This window comes from Artibeus jamaicensis, unplaced genomic scaffold, assembly GCF_021234435.1.
Source record: "Artibeus jamaicensis isolate MK-2021 breed Jamaican fruit bat unplaced genomic scaffold, CSHL_Jam_final contig_1016, whole genome shotgun sequence".
In the NCBI taxonomy this organism is placed as follows: Eukaryota; Metazoa; Chordata; class Mammalia; order Chiroptera; family Phyllostomidae; genus Artibeus; species Artibeus jamaicensis.
In genome coordinates this window covers 7678166-7691104 of record NW_026521195.1, presented here as the reverse complement: position 1 = coordinate 7691104, position 12939 = coordinate 7678166, and the positions used below count along the sequence as shown (strand labels likewise).

Here is a 12939-nt window from a genome sequence, read left to right as displayed (position 1 = left end):
ACTTTCATGTTTTATCATCTACACCTTCAGTAACTCACTCCAAATATTTCACATGGGCGTGTATACACAGGAAATAGAATATGTTGAGTAATAATTTCCCTCCCCCATCTCTCTTCATCTTTTCTCTTCCTCTCTTTTCCTTACATTATTCTATTTTGCCAAATGCTTGGCTTTTTAGAGCTTATATGTCCTCAAGCTACAAATAAAATATATTTTAAAAAACTAGAAAAATGAACAGAGTAGAGAGAATTATCAGGAAAACTCCCATACATGTCTGCATGCCTGTGTGCTTGTGTGGGCACACGTACGGGGGGGGTGGAGATAAAGAATAAAACTTTTCCAAATGACTCTGTTTACAGGGGATATTTTAACTACTCCGAGTCTCTCAGGGGAGGTCTTCGTAGTTAAGACAGTGAAGTACTCTTTTCAAAACACCCATTCCCCACACTTCACATGAATTAGAAATCTTTGAAATGAAATCTGAATGTTCACCTCAAAGAACACTCTATCCATCAGATAAATCTTGATGAAGAGGGACGCGTCACCAGTGTGTATCCCCAGGTTCTGCTCTTTCTAATCCCCAGTGGCAGGCAGTTTGAGCACTGCAGACAGAAGGTGCTTTGGTTGGCAAGTCAGAGCGAGGTCTGCGGTCATTCGTGGTTCTCAGCGTGTCTCCTTGTGTCATTCCTCTTAATACGGGAAGAAAGCAGAGAGATCTTTTCCCTCCCTGCGGGAATGGAACATGCATACCCATGCACCCAGTTGGTTGCAGAGGTTGCTGTTGCAAGAAAATAAATCAGAGGTTCTCAAATTACCCAAAGGATGATTTGCCAATGCTCAGGATTTTCTGTACCTTTGAAAGGAAGCACTAGTTCACACAAGCAAATCCATGGAGATTTTTCTGGAAGAAGAGGTGTCCTGGAGAAAGCTCCATGTGTTTGGGAAGCAGGAGGACCAGGAACGAACTCTGGGGCACGAGCAGCGTCTGTCACCCTCGCCGAGCCTGTGTTGTGGTCTCTAGTAAATTAAGGTGGTTACACTTAAGTGAGTTCAGGTTCTTCGGTTCCAGAGAAATGGTGTGGAAAGTGCATCTTTGCCGAGAAAATGAATACAAGGCAGACAGATGGTCAGAGGGACGGTGTGCTGAGCGTGGTTGTGGGTGTTCATGGTCTCGTAATCCTCGTGACAGGCCTCAGTGAGACCCTCGTTTACAGACGGGGCAGCGGATAACCCTGCCTGGGTCCTGCAGCTGGAGCCGGCCAGGGCTGGTCCCGGGCACTCCCCTGCCTGAGCCTCCCCTCCCCTCACCGTTGGCCCCCTCCCCCTCAGCAGCCTCCCCAGTCTCTGCCCCCTTGGCTTTCACCGTTGACAGAGGACAAGAGGAACCCCTGGGGACAGCTCTGGAACATTAGACACCCTAAGAATGTGTGAAAAGAAACCTTTCACGTTTCCCCTCAGTCTCATCAGGAGAGAAAACATCAGACATTTCAGCAGAGGGGCGTTCTACAATATATCTGAGCAACACGCAAAACTACCAGGGCCACCAGAAGCCAGGGCAGTTTGCAACACCGTCTCAGTCCTGAAAGGCCAGAGGAGAAGTGGCAACTAATGTCACGCGGCGTTCCAGCTGTGATCCTCAGAGAGGGTCACAGAGAGGGACCTGGGTAAAAACTATGGGAATCTGAACTGATTGTGGACGTTGGTTAATAATAATGTGTCAGTACCGGTTCGCTGGTCATAACAAGTGCACTGCAGTAACACAAGATGTTAGCGGTGGGGGAACCTGTGGACAGGCTCAATGGGGACTCTCTGTCCTGTCTGCTGAATTTTTCTGTACATCTAAAACTGTTCTAAAAGGTATAATCTGTTTTTAAAAGCTTATCACTGTCCAAGCAGAAAGAACATTTGTAGCAGTAGGGCAAACAGTGTGCTTTCACATTAATACTACTCTTTCTGATAGCCTTCCTCCTCATTCTACTGTAACACGATCTGGCACCGTTCAATGCCTCTAGGTACCTTCAGAATTAGGATATTGTGTGAAGATCGACTTTCCGTGAGCTAGGCCAGGGCACTCAGTACTTGTCCACCCACTGTTTCGGGAAACAATAAACAAAATTTGATTGGGGCGCAGCTACTGCCCTCTCATGCGCTCACGTCCGTGTTGCCCGTGGCTGCTTTTGCACCAGAATGGCAAAGATGGGTAGTTGCGCCAGAGTCCAGATGGTGCGTGGAGCATAGACAATATGTGCTATCTGGCCAGCCCCTGGTTTAGGCCGTTTGAGTTACCATGTGGACAGGGAGGCAGGTAAGTTGGACCACCGGGATTCACTGGGAGTAGAACCAGATATCAGAACTCAGCAGGTCAGCAGCAGGAAAGCTGTCAGACGGGGAGGGCATGAGCGAAGCAGAGTAGTCGACTTCGGAGGGGCCACTTTTTTCAGGGTCCCAGGCCGTCCCCTTCTTCTCCTCTCCCTCCCCCCTTTTCGTCCCTTCTCCCTTTTCTCCTCCTCCCGCCTCCCTCCTCCTCCTCCTCCTCCTCCTTCCTTCTTCCTTCTCTTCCTTTTCCTTTTCTTTTTCCTTCCTCCCCTTCTTCTCCTTCTCTTTCTCTTTCTCCTCCTCCCTCCTGCATAGGTGTGTCTTTGGCACCATGGGTAGATCTGCTTGTGTGAACCCTCCCCCTCCAGACTCCCACCTTTAGGGACTTTTATCTTCATCTACTTCACAAATTAATATCGACACCTGTACCATGGGGCCAACAGGCCCTTCCTTACAGGGTTTGGGAATTAAGTGAGTTAATCCACTGAGCATTTGAAGCCGAGTGCCCAGCACACAGTATGTCCACATGCTGTGACGTCCAGATCGGGAAGTCCCCAGCTCTCGCTTGCGTTGGCCAGTTGGCTCACACGTGCTACACACGTTATGTGTGTTTGGATGACACCCGCCGCTGTGGTTCTCTGCATGTCTGTTGCTGGTAACACTGCTTCCCCACTCCCAAAGTTTCCTTGGGAGTGGAGGTGGGTGCCCGAGCACAGCAGTCCTGGCCTTGCCCCATGTCTCCCTTCTCCTGCCTCGGGTGGAGAAATGACTTGATGCGATTTGTGGGTTTGGAAGGAGAGACCATTCTGTAGCCTTTTTTCTTGGGACAGGGCTGTGTTCTGCAGAGAGTACATTCTTTCTCTTCCCCTCTGCCATTTGCCTTACAGACCTGTACTTCCCTGTCCCCACATTCCCTAATTCTTTTCCACCAATGGACGAGGGTCCAGGAGGAGAAGAAGGGCGCTATTTCTTGGGCTTCTCCAAAGGTCCCAGGACCTCAGAGACAACCCTGGCCTTCACGGGGCTCAGCAGCACTCCTAGCGGCCATGCTCAGCATAGAACATGCTGACCCGAGGGCTCTTTGTCTGGCGCTGCAGCTGGAGCTGAGTAGTGAATAGCTGGGTGGCACGGGCTTTGGGAATCGTCGGGCCTGAGAGCAAGTTTTGTCTCACTCCACAGGGACCTGTGACCCTGGAGAGCTACCAAGTCTCACGAGAGCTTAGTTTCCTTCTCCGTAACTTGAGAAGAGTAATATGTCCATTTTGTGGTGTGGTTTGTAGGCACTAAATGAGACAATATGGGCAGAGCTTGTAGCATTTAGAAAGTACTTAATAGTGATAGTTACTGTTACCGTGATCTGCAGGCTTGGGAAAGAGGCTAAAAACAAGGCTGGTAAAAGCTTTGTGGTTTTGCGAATCAATGTCACCCCCAATAATTCAATTTTTTAAAAAAGCCTGGTTCTTCTGGATGGGACCTTGGCCATTTTCAGGTATGGCCGGGCTAATTCCATCGCATCGACGGGCAATTCTAACACTTGCCGGGCAGGAACCCACTGGGGCTCCCGCTGACTCTCGTCTTGTGCGTGTGGAAATGCTCTTCCTCCAGGTTTCCCTCAGCATCAGTTTCTTTGTCGCAGCTGATGCAGAGGGCTGAGCGGTATGGTTTACAAATCGGGGCTGCTGGCCCCCTCTCTCTTTCTTCATAAACCCCTCACCTGTGAAGCCCACCTTGCATATGGGGGCTTTGGACTCAGTGTGCGGAAAAGCTCAGTAAAAGAAAAAAAATCACACTTCATTAACAAGAAGAAGGGCCCGGGAAAGAAACTGTGCACGGCACACAGCACGTCACATGTTCCTGTGTGTCCAGGAAGTGAGGGTGGATCGGTCAAGCCAGGGGTAGACGTGGTCGGGGGATGCTCACGTGAGTTTCCTTGCCAGGTGCCGGTGGATAAAACCTGGTGGTTTACACCTGGTGTTTCCAAGGGCAGTGGTGCCAGCTCGTCTCCCAGTCACCTTGGGAGTGACTGGGAAGTGAAAGCTTCCCCAGCACCATCTGTGGCTTTGCTGTTGAGTGATGGGGTGCGTGTGACTGTGTGGTCGAGTGTCGGGGTTCAGGGAGGGAGTCACATTGCAGAGAAAACCCCCAGGGCACCGTGTCGGGGTGCCAGCAGCCTTCCTCTGCCCTCAAGGAAGCACTGTTTCCCTCCCGATCACGCGCTCTGTGTTTTGTCGTTTTCGATGTTCTAGGATTAAAGGGAGCGCCTGTGGAAGGGCCGTGATCGCAGGGGCACCGCATCCGCGCTGGGTTTTTTCCTTCCCAACTCTGGAAAGGATAAGCTTCAAGACACCACCGCTGCTGCCGTTGCTGAGCGATTGATTATTGGGCTGATATGTCTGTAGGGGCAATAACTCATTCCCAGTATTTTCACCAGAGGCATTAAGATTATTCTTTCTGGGCTGCTTCTGAAGACTGTTGTCACATCATTTATTATCTTTGTGATCGCCACACATTTTTGTAAGCTGTGGTTGCCATGCAAAGAGGCAGGTTTTCCCACACACTGCTTGAAATACTGTTTGTATTGTTCAACCAGGTGGCTGTGCCCCGATCCCAGAGTCAGACCTGGAGGAAAGGGCAGTAGAACAAGACTCCGCCGAGCTGTTTACCAGCCACCAGCACCTCGTGGCAGAGACACCTGTGCCTGGTAAGAGAGTGGGTGGCCTTCTCCAATGACATGCCTGGCCCAGCCACACCAGTCAGTGCTGTTGTATCAGACAACACGTGGAAAAGCCGCCTGTTCCCCAGCTCTTCCTCCTCCTTCTCCTCCTCAGCCTCGGTGCACCGCAGTGGGATCGTTTGTGTACTCCTTTCACAACTCAGACCTTTTCCTCTCTCACTCTCTTTTTTCTAGAAGTCTCACCCCTCCAGGGAATCTCGGAATAGTCCCAGCAGACTTGTCCAGTTGAAGGGAAGCTGGCTGTCCCAGGGCGGACCCCGCGGTGACCCTGTGCTGAGCAGAGGTGCAGGGCCGGCCGGGGGCTCCATGGGGCTCACCTGCCTGGAGAGGACTTGACGTGGAGGAGGGGCCGGATGCTGTACTTCTCTGGGAGGGCTGCGGTATCACAAGCAGGTCGGCTGGAACTTGTCTTACCAGGAAAGGGTGTTGCTGCTTTTTGGTCACCCATGTGTTTGCGGCCTGAGTTGACATCTTTCGGGGACAGACTTTATAATGCAGAGACCTAGATCCAAAATAATTTGATACCCATTATTTTTCAGAATTCTTATATAGTTCCTGTATGAAGTTTAATAAAGCATCTCATTGTCAAACAATATCTTGGATTTGATTTATAATCAGAGGTTATTTTTTAAATATATTTTATTGATTATGACATTACAGTTCTATTTCTCCCCTTACTCCCTCCCCACCATCCCCCCCTTTAGTTTATGACCACGTGTTTCAAGTGTTAAAGGAACTTACCTAAGAAAAAGAAGATAAAAAAGATGAACAGTGAAAGGACAGCAAACTCACAGTTATTAAGAACCACACCTAAACCAAAAGCAAACTAAGAGGACAGCTAGATCAGGAGCAGAGCCATAGAAATGAAGATCACATGGAGGGTTAGCAACAGGGGAGTGGGAGAAGGAGAAGGGGGGGAGAAGGTACAGAAAATAAGTAGCATAGATGGTAGATAGAAAATAGATAGGGGGGAGGGCAAGAATAGCATGGGAAGTACAGAATCTATAATCAGAGGTTATTTAACCAGAGGTTACAATTTCTTTGAAGGAGAGAAATTGATAGGAACCAAACACTTGGCTACTCCACGGTAAGGCCCAAATGGGGTTGTTTTGTAAGTAGAAAAAGCCACAGACCTTGCACATGATTTGTCCTCTTCAGGTGAGGAGTCGAAGCAGGTACGTGTTCTCCTATTATATGTGAAAATATTTTCAAGGAAGCGAGTACATCCTCTCCATTACCAAGATGCATGTCACTTTCTAAAAACCCATGTTAAAAAGGGATTTACACTTTATTACAATTAAAATGCAAGGTTTTTACATGCAAGAAGTCAGAGAGATTTTGCCAATTTCAGGTTAAAATTACCGTCTTGATCAATTTATTTAAATGAAAGTGTCTGTGCCGATTCTGAAACACCCATCTGTACGAGGGGGAGTAGTTTGTGCTTTTTCTTTTGTGAAATGCAGAAACTGCAAAGGACCTCTTATTTGTCATTTCTCGCCTTCTTGTTTAGGATATGCAGCAGAACTATGCTGTTTTTAATTGTCAGCAGTGGGAGTGGACAACCTCTGGACGCTGCCGGCCTGGGGGCTGTCTGAGTGCCCGTGGCTGGCCGTCCTCGACGGTGTCCCCAAGGGGAGGCCACAGGAGGAGTATGTGAGTCCATACACATGTGTTTCCATGATGTCTGTTTTTGTTCTGTGGTCCACACGGGCGTTTTGCACCGGGCACATTCCACGTGCTCATTTCTGCTCGCCCCTGTCTGTCTGTCTTGAGTCAAGTCCTGTTTGTCCGTGTTCTTCTGACTGTCCTTCTTTAACGGCTTCTTTTTCTCTTGTGCTTCTGTGCCCATCTGCCCTGGTCAGTCCTCCTCTCCCTTCACTGCCCCCCCACCCCAGTTCTTTCCCTTCACCTTTTGATTTTCTCCCTTATTTCCCATGATGTAAAGCAGATGCGTGTTGTTCGATTTGTCAAGGTTACTTCAAGTGCGTGGGGGCAGTGACTCCTCCTCTCAAGTCCGTCCGCCCGGGTTTTCCTTCCCTTTGCTGCCCTCGTGATCGCCCTGGCCTCTGAGGGGAGAGGTCAGATGGCCCAGGTTTCTGGTTGGGCGGATAGTCTTGTTGTTACCAATGTATCAGAGCAGGCACTAGTGAAACGGCGTAGCAAACACTAAGTAAGTCCTTACTAGGTGCCAGGTGCTGTGTGTGCACACTGTCATCACCCCCGACGTCAGTGTGATGTGGGAAATGGTTTCTGTATTTTACAAATGAGAGCTCTCAGGTCATTCGAGGCTCAATCATTTATGCAGGATCCCTTATTAATTAATATGTAGCAGAACTGAGGTTTTAACCCAGAAACCCAAATGCACACCCAAATGTGCAGACCAATGGCGGGACTACAATAAACTGCACTTTACAACCGAAGGCTTTAGTACAAGATGGCTGCATTTCTTTTGATTTCTAATGTGGTTGCACATTTCAAAAATATACATATTTGCCACTTCCGTTTCTCCTTTGGTGAATTACCCATTCATGTTCTTCTTCTCCTTTTTTTTTGGGGGGGGGGCTTGGTGGTGGTGATAATTATCTCGTTGACTTATAGGAGCATTTTGAAGTGACATTGGTCTTTGGTTGACAGCGTATGACATAGGCACCACTCTCAGTCTTCCACTTGTCTTTTCACTTTCTTTCTGTGTTTGTTTTTCCTTTAATAGGAGTTTTCAAACTCTTACATGGATCTGTGTACGCGTTTCTCCGTGGTCTCTGCCCTAGGTGCCCAGTGGGGGTCCGATTCGGCCTCTCCTGCCGCTTCTCCGTGCTGGCCAGCGCTCGTGCTCCGGCTGCCGTCTTCTGTGTGAGTGTGTGTTGTGTTGTGTGTGCAGACACGTCCTCCGCGGCGGGCCGTGGGAGCCACAGAGGTGTGCTCTCTTTCACTGTCCCATCTCTCGGAGCTCCACATGAAATGTGCCCTAGGTGTCACTCAGCTCCTTCATCCTGGGACATCACAAGTGACAGCTACTCCAGAATCCTTTCAAAATCCTGCTCCCCTCTGACACTTGGCCCCACCTGTATCTCTCCCAGTTTAGGATGACTGGCTTGCCATCCTTAGTACCCACACCCACACCAGCCCTGCAGACATGGCCAGACTTGTTCCCCTCCCATGTGAACGTGTTAGGCTCAGCTTGGGCACGCTGTGCCCACTTAAATCTGCGGGCACAGCAACAAGAGGGCAAGTCAGCCATGGCATCTGTGTCCCAGTGCTCCGATTCCCCAAGCTCTTTGGCTTCTGAGCCTCTCAAGGGGCTGGCCTGCTGTCTCCATGGCCAGAGTACTCCTGGCGCCACAGGGCTTCCCTCTGCATGAGGAAGAGCAGATTGTGTTGTGAATGGCTTTGCTCTAATCTCATTCATCATAAAAAAGCTATTCTCTGGCTTAAAAGTGGCTAGGCCAGAGGACCTCTACGTCATTGTTGTTTTACTACGTGCTTCTGACTAGCTGGTGGTCTGTGTTACCCTGGGCATGATTCCTATCACGTACAAACGATGGTGAAGATGAGCCAAAGATTCAGAACAGAATATACGTGACGTGTGTTCAAACCCCTTAAAAAGCATCGTGCCGATGCAGAATGGTCATTGGCCATCTGCCACAGCAGCAGTGTCCTCATCGTGTGCCTCCCCACAGGTGTCACCCACAGCCTGGGTGGGTCGGAGATGAAGCGTGTGCCCACGGGCAGGGCGGCCGATGGGGAGGTGCGCCCTGTGGTGGTTTCAGCCTCTGTCGAGCATTAGGACCTGTTGTTTTCTCTATTTTGCAGATCTGAATTTTCAGAGTGTTTTTTAATGAATAGGTACTGCTCTTGTAATAAGAGAAGGGACCCCATCTTCGTATGCGTATGTCAGGATCCCAGTGTTAGTGACATAAATAATAATTAGCCATATAGTCCCGTTGCTTGGTGTTGGGTAGATTGACAGCATGAGTTTTAGAGAATTATCTACTTAGACATTGTTCTGTGGCAATGCTGAAAGGTGAAGAGTATATAGCATGTTATCAAAATAACATTACTAATGTAATTTATAGCACTAATAGGAGCATAAAATTATATTGAAAATTATAGTTTTCTCTTCATGTCCTTAACCTCTCCTGATGTACGAAGTGATTCATTGATTCAGCACAAAAGCAGTACTAGCATTCTGATGACGCTGACTTCTCTGAGCCTTGTTGAAATAGCTGGTGTTTCATTTTCTGGTTTAGCCCCTAAACTGTGGAAGTCATATGGCGGTCACATGTGTTGAGGGTTTAGTAGACTTGGACTTGGAAGGGTGTAACTTATAATAATACCACACAATGGCCAAGACCTAATGGGAGCAAGATGCCTGTTGGGATGGTCCGAGTCCCGGGGGCTGACCCTGGGGCCAGGGAGAGGTCTCTGTTCTGGTTGACATGGGGGGGGGAGTGGCAAACCTCCTAATTCTCAGGCTTTCCATGATTTCATTGTAATTATATTCAGCCCATCCTTTCTTTGAGGGTTAGTCTGAATGCATGTTCTCATCCAGACGCCAGGAGCTGAGTTAGAGGCCCTCTTGGAACAAGAGGGGAAGACATGGTGGGTCACGTCTTTGAATTACTTCTTGGGGCTTTTAGTGACATTCTCCTCTTCTTTGTCTTTTTATTGTAGCCATTGAATTAATGACTCTCCTTAGACAGTTTGTCATTGATGTCCTCACTGACATTATCTTTGTCACCACCAGTATTTTATGTCAAGTCAGCAAGACATTTCAATATTTTTCCAGTGTGTTCCTGCAATTGACCCTTTATTAGCTGCACTATTAAGTAATCCGAGATCCTCCTTATTACTTCTATTTGAAACTTGTTGTCTCACCTTAATGAGTTTTCCTGCTCTTATAAAGGAGTGAGATGGCAAAGAATGTCACTGTACGCTGGGTTTGCGATTGTGTTCTGAGCTTTCTGAGTTGACCAGTATGCCCCATGGGCAACTTCTGCTTTGACTCAGTGTCCATGAAACCGGACTCTATCTTCTCCTTGCATCTGACGTTCAAATCGTCTTTCCTCCCTGCCACCCGCCCCCGCAGGCGCCAGGGGCACAGACTGCCGCCCCCCCACCTTGCAGCCACCCTCTGCCCTGCACCCTCGTGCACGAGGAGAGGGGGCCGTGGGCAGTGGCAGAATTCCTGGAATCCATTCCTTCAGCAGAACAACAAGCAATAATTTAACCATATTCAGAGTTGACCGCAAGCCACGTAAATATATCCCATTAACCCAGAATAAATGTCTCCCAACTCACCTTTCCGGTAGTCAGGGCTCCGAGTGCACAGTTGCTCCAATGCCCGATGGAAGGGAAGACAAGGAGAAGAGACAGCGTCTTCACCAGTCAGGATTAAAATGTCTTTTTCAAATTTTAAAAAACGTGACCGTGTGCCTGGGTAAGGAGCATGCCCTGAGTTTAAGCCTCATTACATTACTAATCTACCTTCATTATATCGTGAGAGTCCTAATAGAAACTATGCTTTAACGAGTTCATTCTTTAAAAAAATTCTTTGTCCATAAAAACTCCAAAAAACGTATGGGACTAGTGTATGTATATGGGGATGGCAACGGTGGATTTTGTAAGGAAGCATACAATTCCTTTACATGCATTTACATGCACTCCGGGTCATTTTGACTATGCCAGTGTGAGCCTGGGCCTAGCTCTGGGCTCAACTCTGCTTACACCTGCACCTTTCATTGTTGATATTTAACTTTCCCTTTAGAGACATTAGTAAGCCCTGGGGACTAGCCGAGCAGCAGGTCTCTAGTGCGCAGCCTTGATTCTGTAGAGAGATGCTTCACCTTGAATGTCCGGGGACAGTTCTACTGACCCCTGACTCCCAGGAGCCGCTCCAAGGGAGGTCACCAGGGGAGGGAGTCAGTCTTCCATCCCAGCTGGCAGGGAACTATTTGAGATTTAAAAAGCACAAAGCAGGCTATTGAATTTAACAGGCCCCCGCCCCTGCATGGGCTCCAGGATCATCGGTGTGGTAGAATGAAGAGGTTTAAAATGCTGTTAATTTAGCTAAATTCTGTTTAACTGGCCACAGTAATTGATGTGTGCTCCACGTGGTACCAGTTTCAGAGAGAGCACCTCACAGTGTCCCTGTAAACTCTCATTTCTATGTACCAGGCGTCTGGTAAGAACGTTAAGACCGTTTGAGTGTGGGGAACAGTTGGAACCAGATCATTTTATGTAAAACAAAAATCAAAAATCTAGAAATGGCATTTTCTCACTCAGGACAGAGTACTAATTAAGCCCAGACTCCAGTCACTTTCCATTTAATGAAGTTTAAGACAGGAATGTTCACTGACTCCTTTAATGTTATCTTCTTGCATTTAGGTAAATTGTCTTAATTATTTGAGGACAAAAATTAGGAAGTCTCATTAGGTCACTAGTCATAACAAGGAAGCTGAAGCTTTCTTTTGCTAAGATTTTGGGATAAATTAAGTAGTTACTTATTCCTTGGGGAAAAGGATGGTGTGTAATCCTCATCATTCACACTCAGCAGCTAACAAAAATGAAAAAAATAAAAGCAATTAACAAGTAATTCTGAAAGAAAACGTTAACATTTCCCAGACTTGAATCATACATGAGATGAATAGGGGATGAAGTTGGGATTTATTTTTTACTTTTCCCAAAGTGTCAATAACAAATAAACCGTGTACACACACGCGCACACACTTCATGTTCTCTGCCTCCGAAACCGGCGCCACCTGGATGTGTTCCTCCCTTTCCGTCCCAGTAGCTGTGATGTACTTTTCCCCGGGCTGGACTCCCTTACCGCCACCTCAGATGCCTTGGTCGCCCTTGTTCTTCGTTTGAGCCCAGCATTTGCATGCACGGAGTTGATCCCTACAGCGGCACTGGTCCTGGGCCATCTCGCTGTCATCTTTGGTGGTGCAGTCTGTGACACTGGACCCCCTGGTGATAGGGACATAGACATGCAAAAGAGTGAATCTAGACACAAGCCTTATGCCTCACAAAAATGGACTCAAAATGGTTCAAAGAACTAAATGTAAAACACAAAGCAGTAAAACTCCCAGAAGATAACATCGGGGAGAACATGTTATCCTTGAGTATGGAGATGACTTTTTAGGTACAAAACTGAAGTTGTAATCCGTGAAGGAAATAACAGATAAGCTGGAATATATTAAAGTTAAAAATGTCTGCCCTATGACACTGTCAAGAGAATGAGAAGACAAGACCCAGACTCGTCTTTACAGATGAAGAACTGTTACCCAAAATACACAGAACTCTCAAAACTCAACGATAAAAAAAATCCTGGTTTTTAAAAAGTGGGCCACAAACCTGAGCAGACACTTGACCAAAGAAGATACATAAATGGCAAATAAGCATATGTAAATGTGCTGGGCAACATACATCGTTAGAGAATTGCAAGGTAAACGAGAGGCCACAGCCCCCCTGTTAGAAGGGCCCAGGTCCATGATAGCGACACCACCGTGCTGGCAGGGATGCGGAGCTGGCGGGGATGCGGAGCAGCCAAACACTCACTCACTGCTCGTGGGGCTATACGATGGCACAGCCACTTTGAAAGATGCTGTAGCAGTGTCCTACTAAGTAAGCTAAACCTACTCTTACCAGGTAGTTCAGCGTTCGTGCTCCTCGGTATTTGCCTGAATTAATTGAAAACATATGTCCACAAAACCTGCATGTGAATATTGATAGCAGCTTTATTTATAAATGCTGACACATGAAAGTGACCATGACGTCTTTCAGCAGGTTAATGGATACAAATACTGTGGTCCAGCTAGGCAGGAGACCCCTTTCCAGCGCTGAAGGAAAGGAGCTGTCCAAGCATGAAAAGACTGTGGGGCCCCTGGATG

At 47.8% G+C, this 12939-nt stretch overlaps 1 protein-coding gene across 3 annotated transcripts in view; it reads left to right on the top strand.

The window, feature by feature from the left end:
* The window catches only part of BBS9 (Bardet-Biedl syndrome 9), a 350821-nt gene extending 345189 nt beyond the window's left edge, over nucleotides 1-5632 (top strand). For 2 of the 3 annotated variants that reach the window (XM_053661722.1, XM_053661721.1), the window contains 2 exons: nucleotides 4907-5017; nucleotides 5225-5632. In XM_053661722.1, coding sequence (XP_053517697.1) covers nucleotides 4907-5017; nucleotides 5225-5256 — 143 coding nt within the window. In that variant the 3' untranslated portion in view covers nucleotides 5257-5632. Of the gene's footprint in view, nucleotides 1-4906; nucleotides 5018-5224 lie in introns of those variants that run through there. The other variant, XM_053661724.1, reaches the window with a different exon arrangement.
* The last annotated feature ends 7307 nt before the right edge of the window (nucleotides 5633-12939 follow it).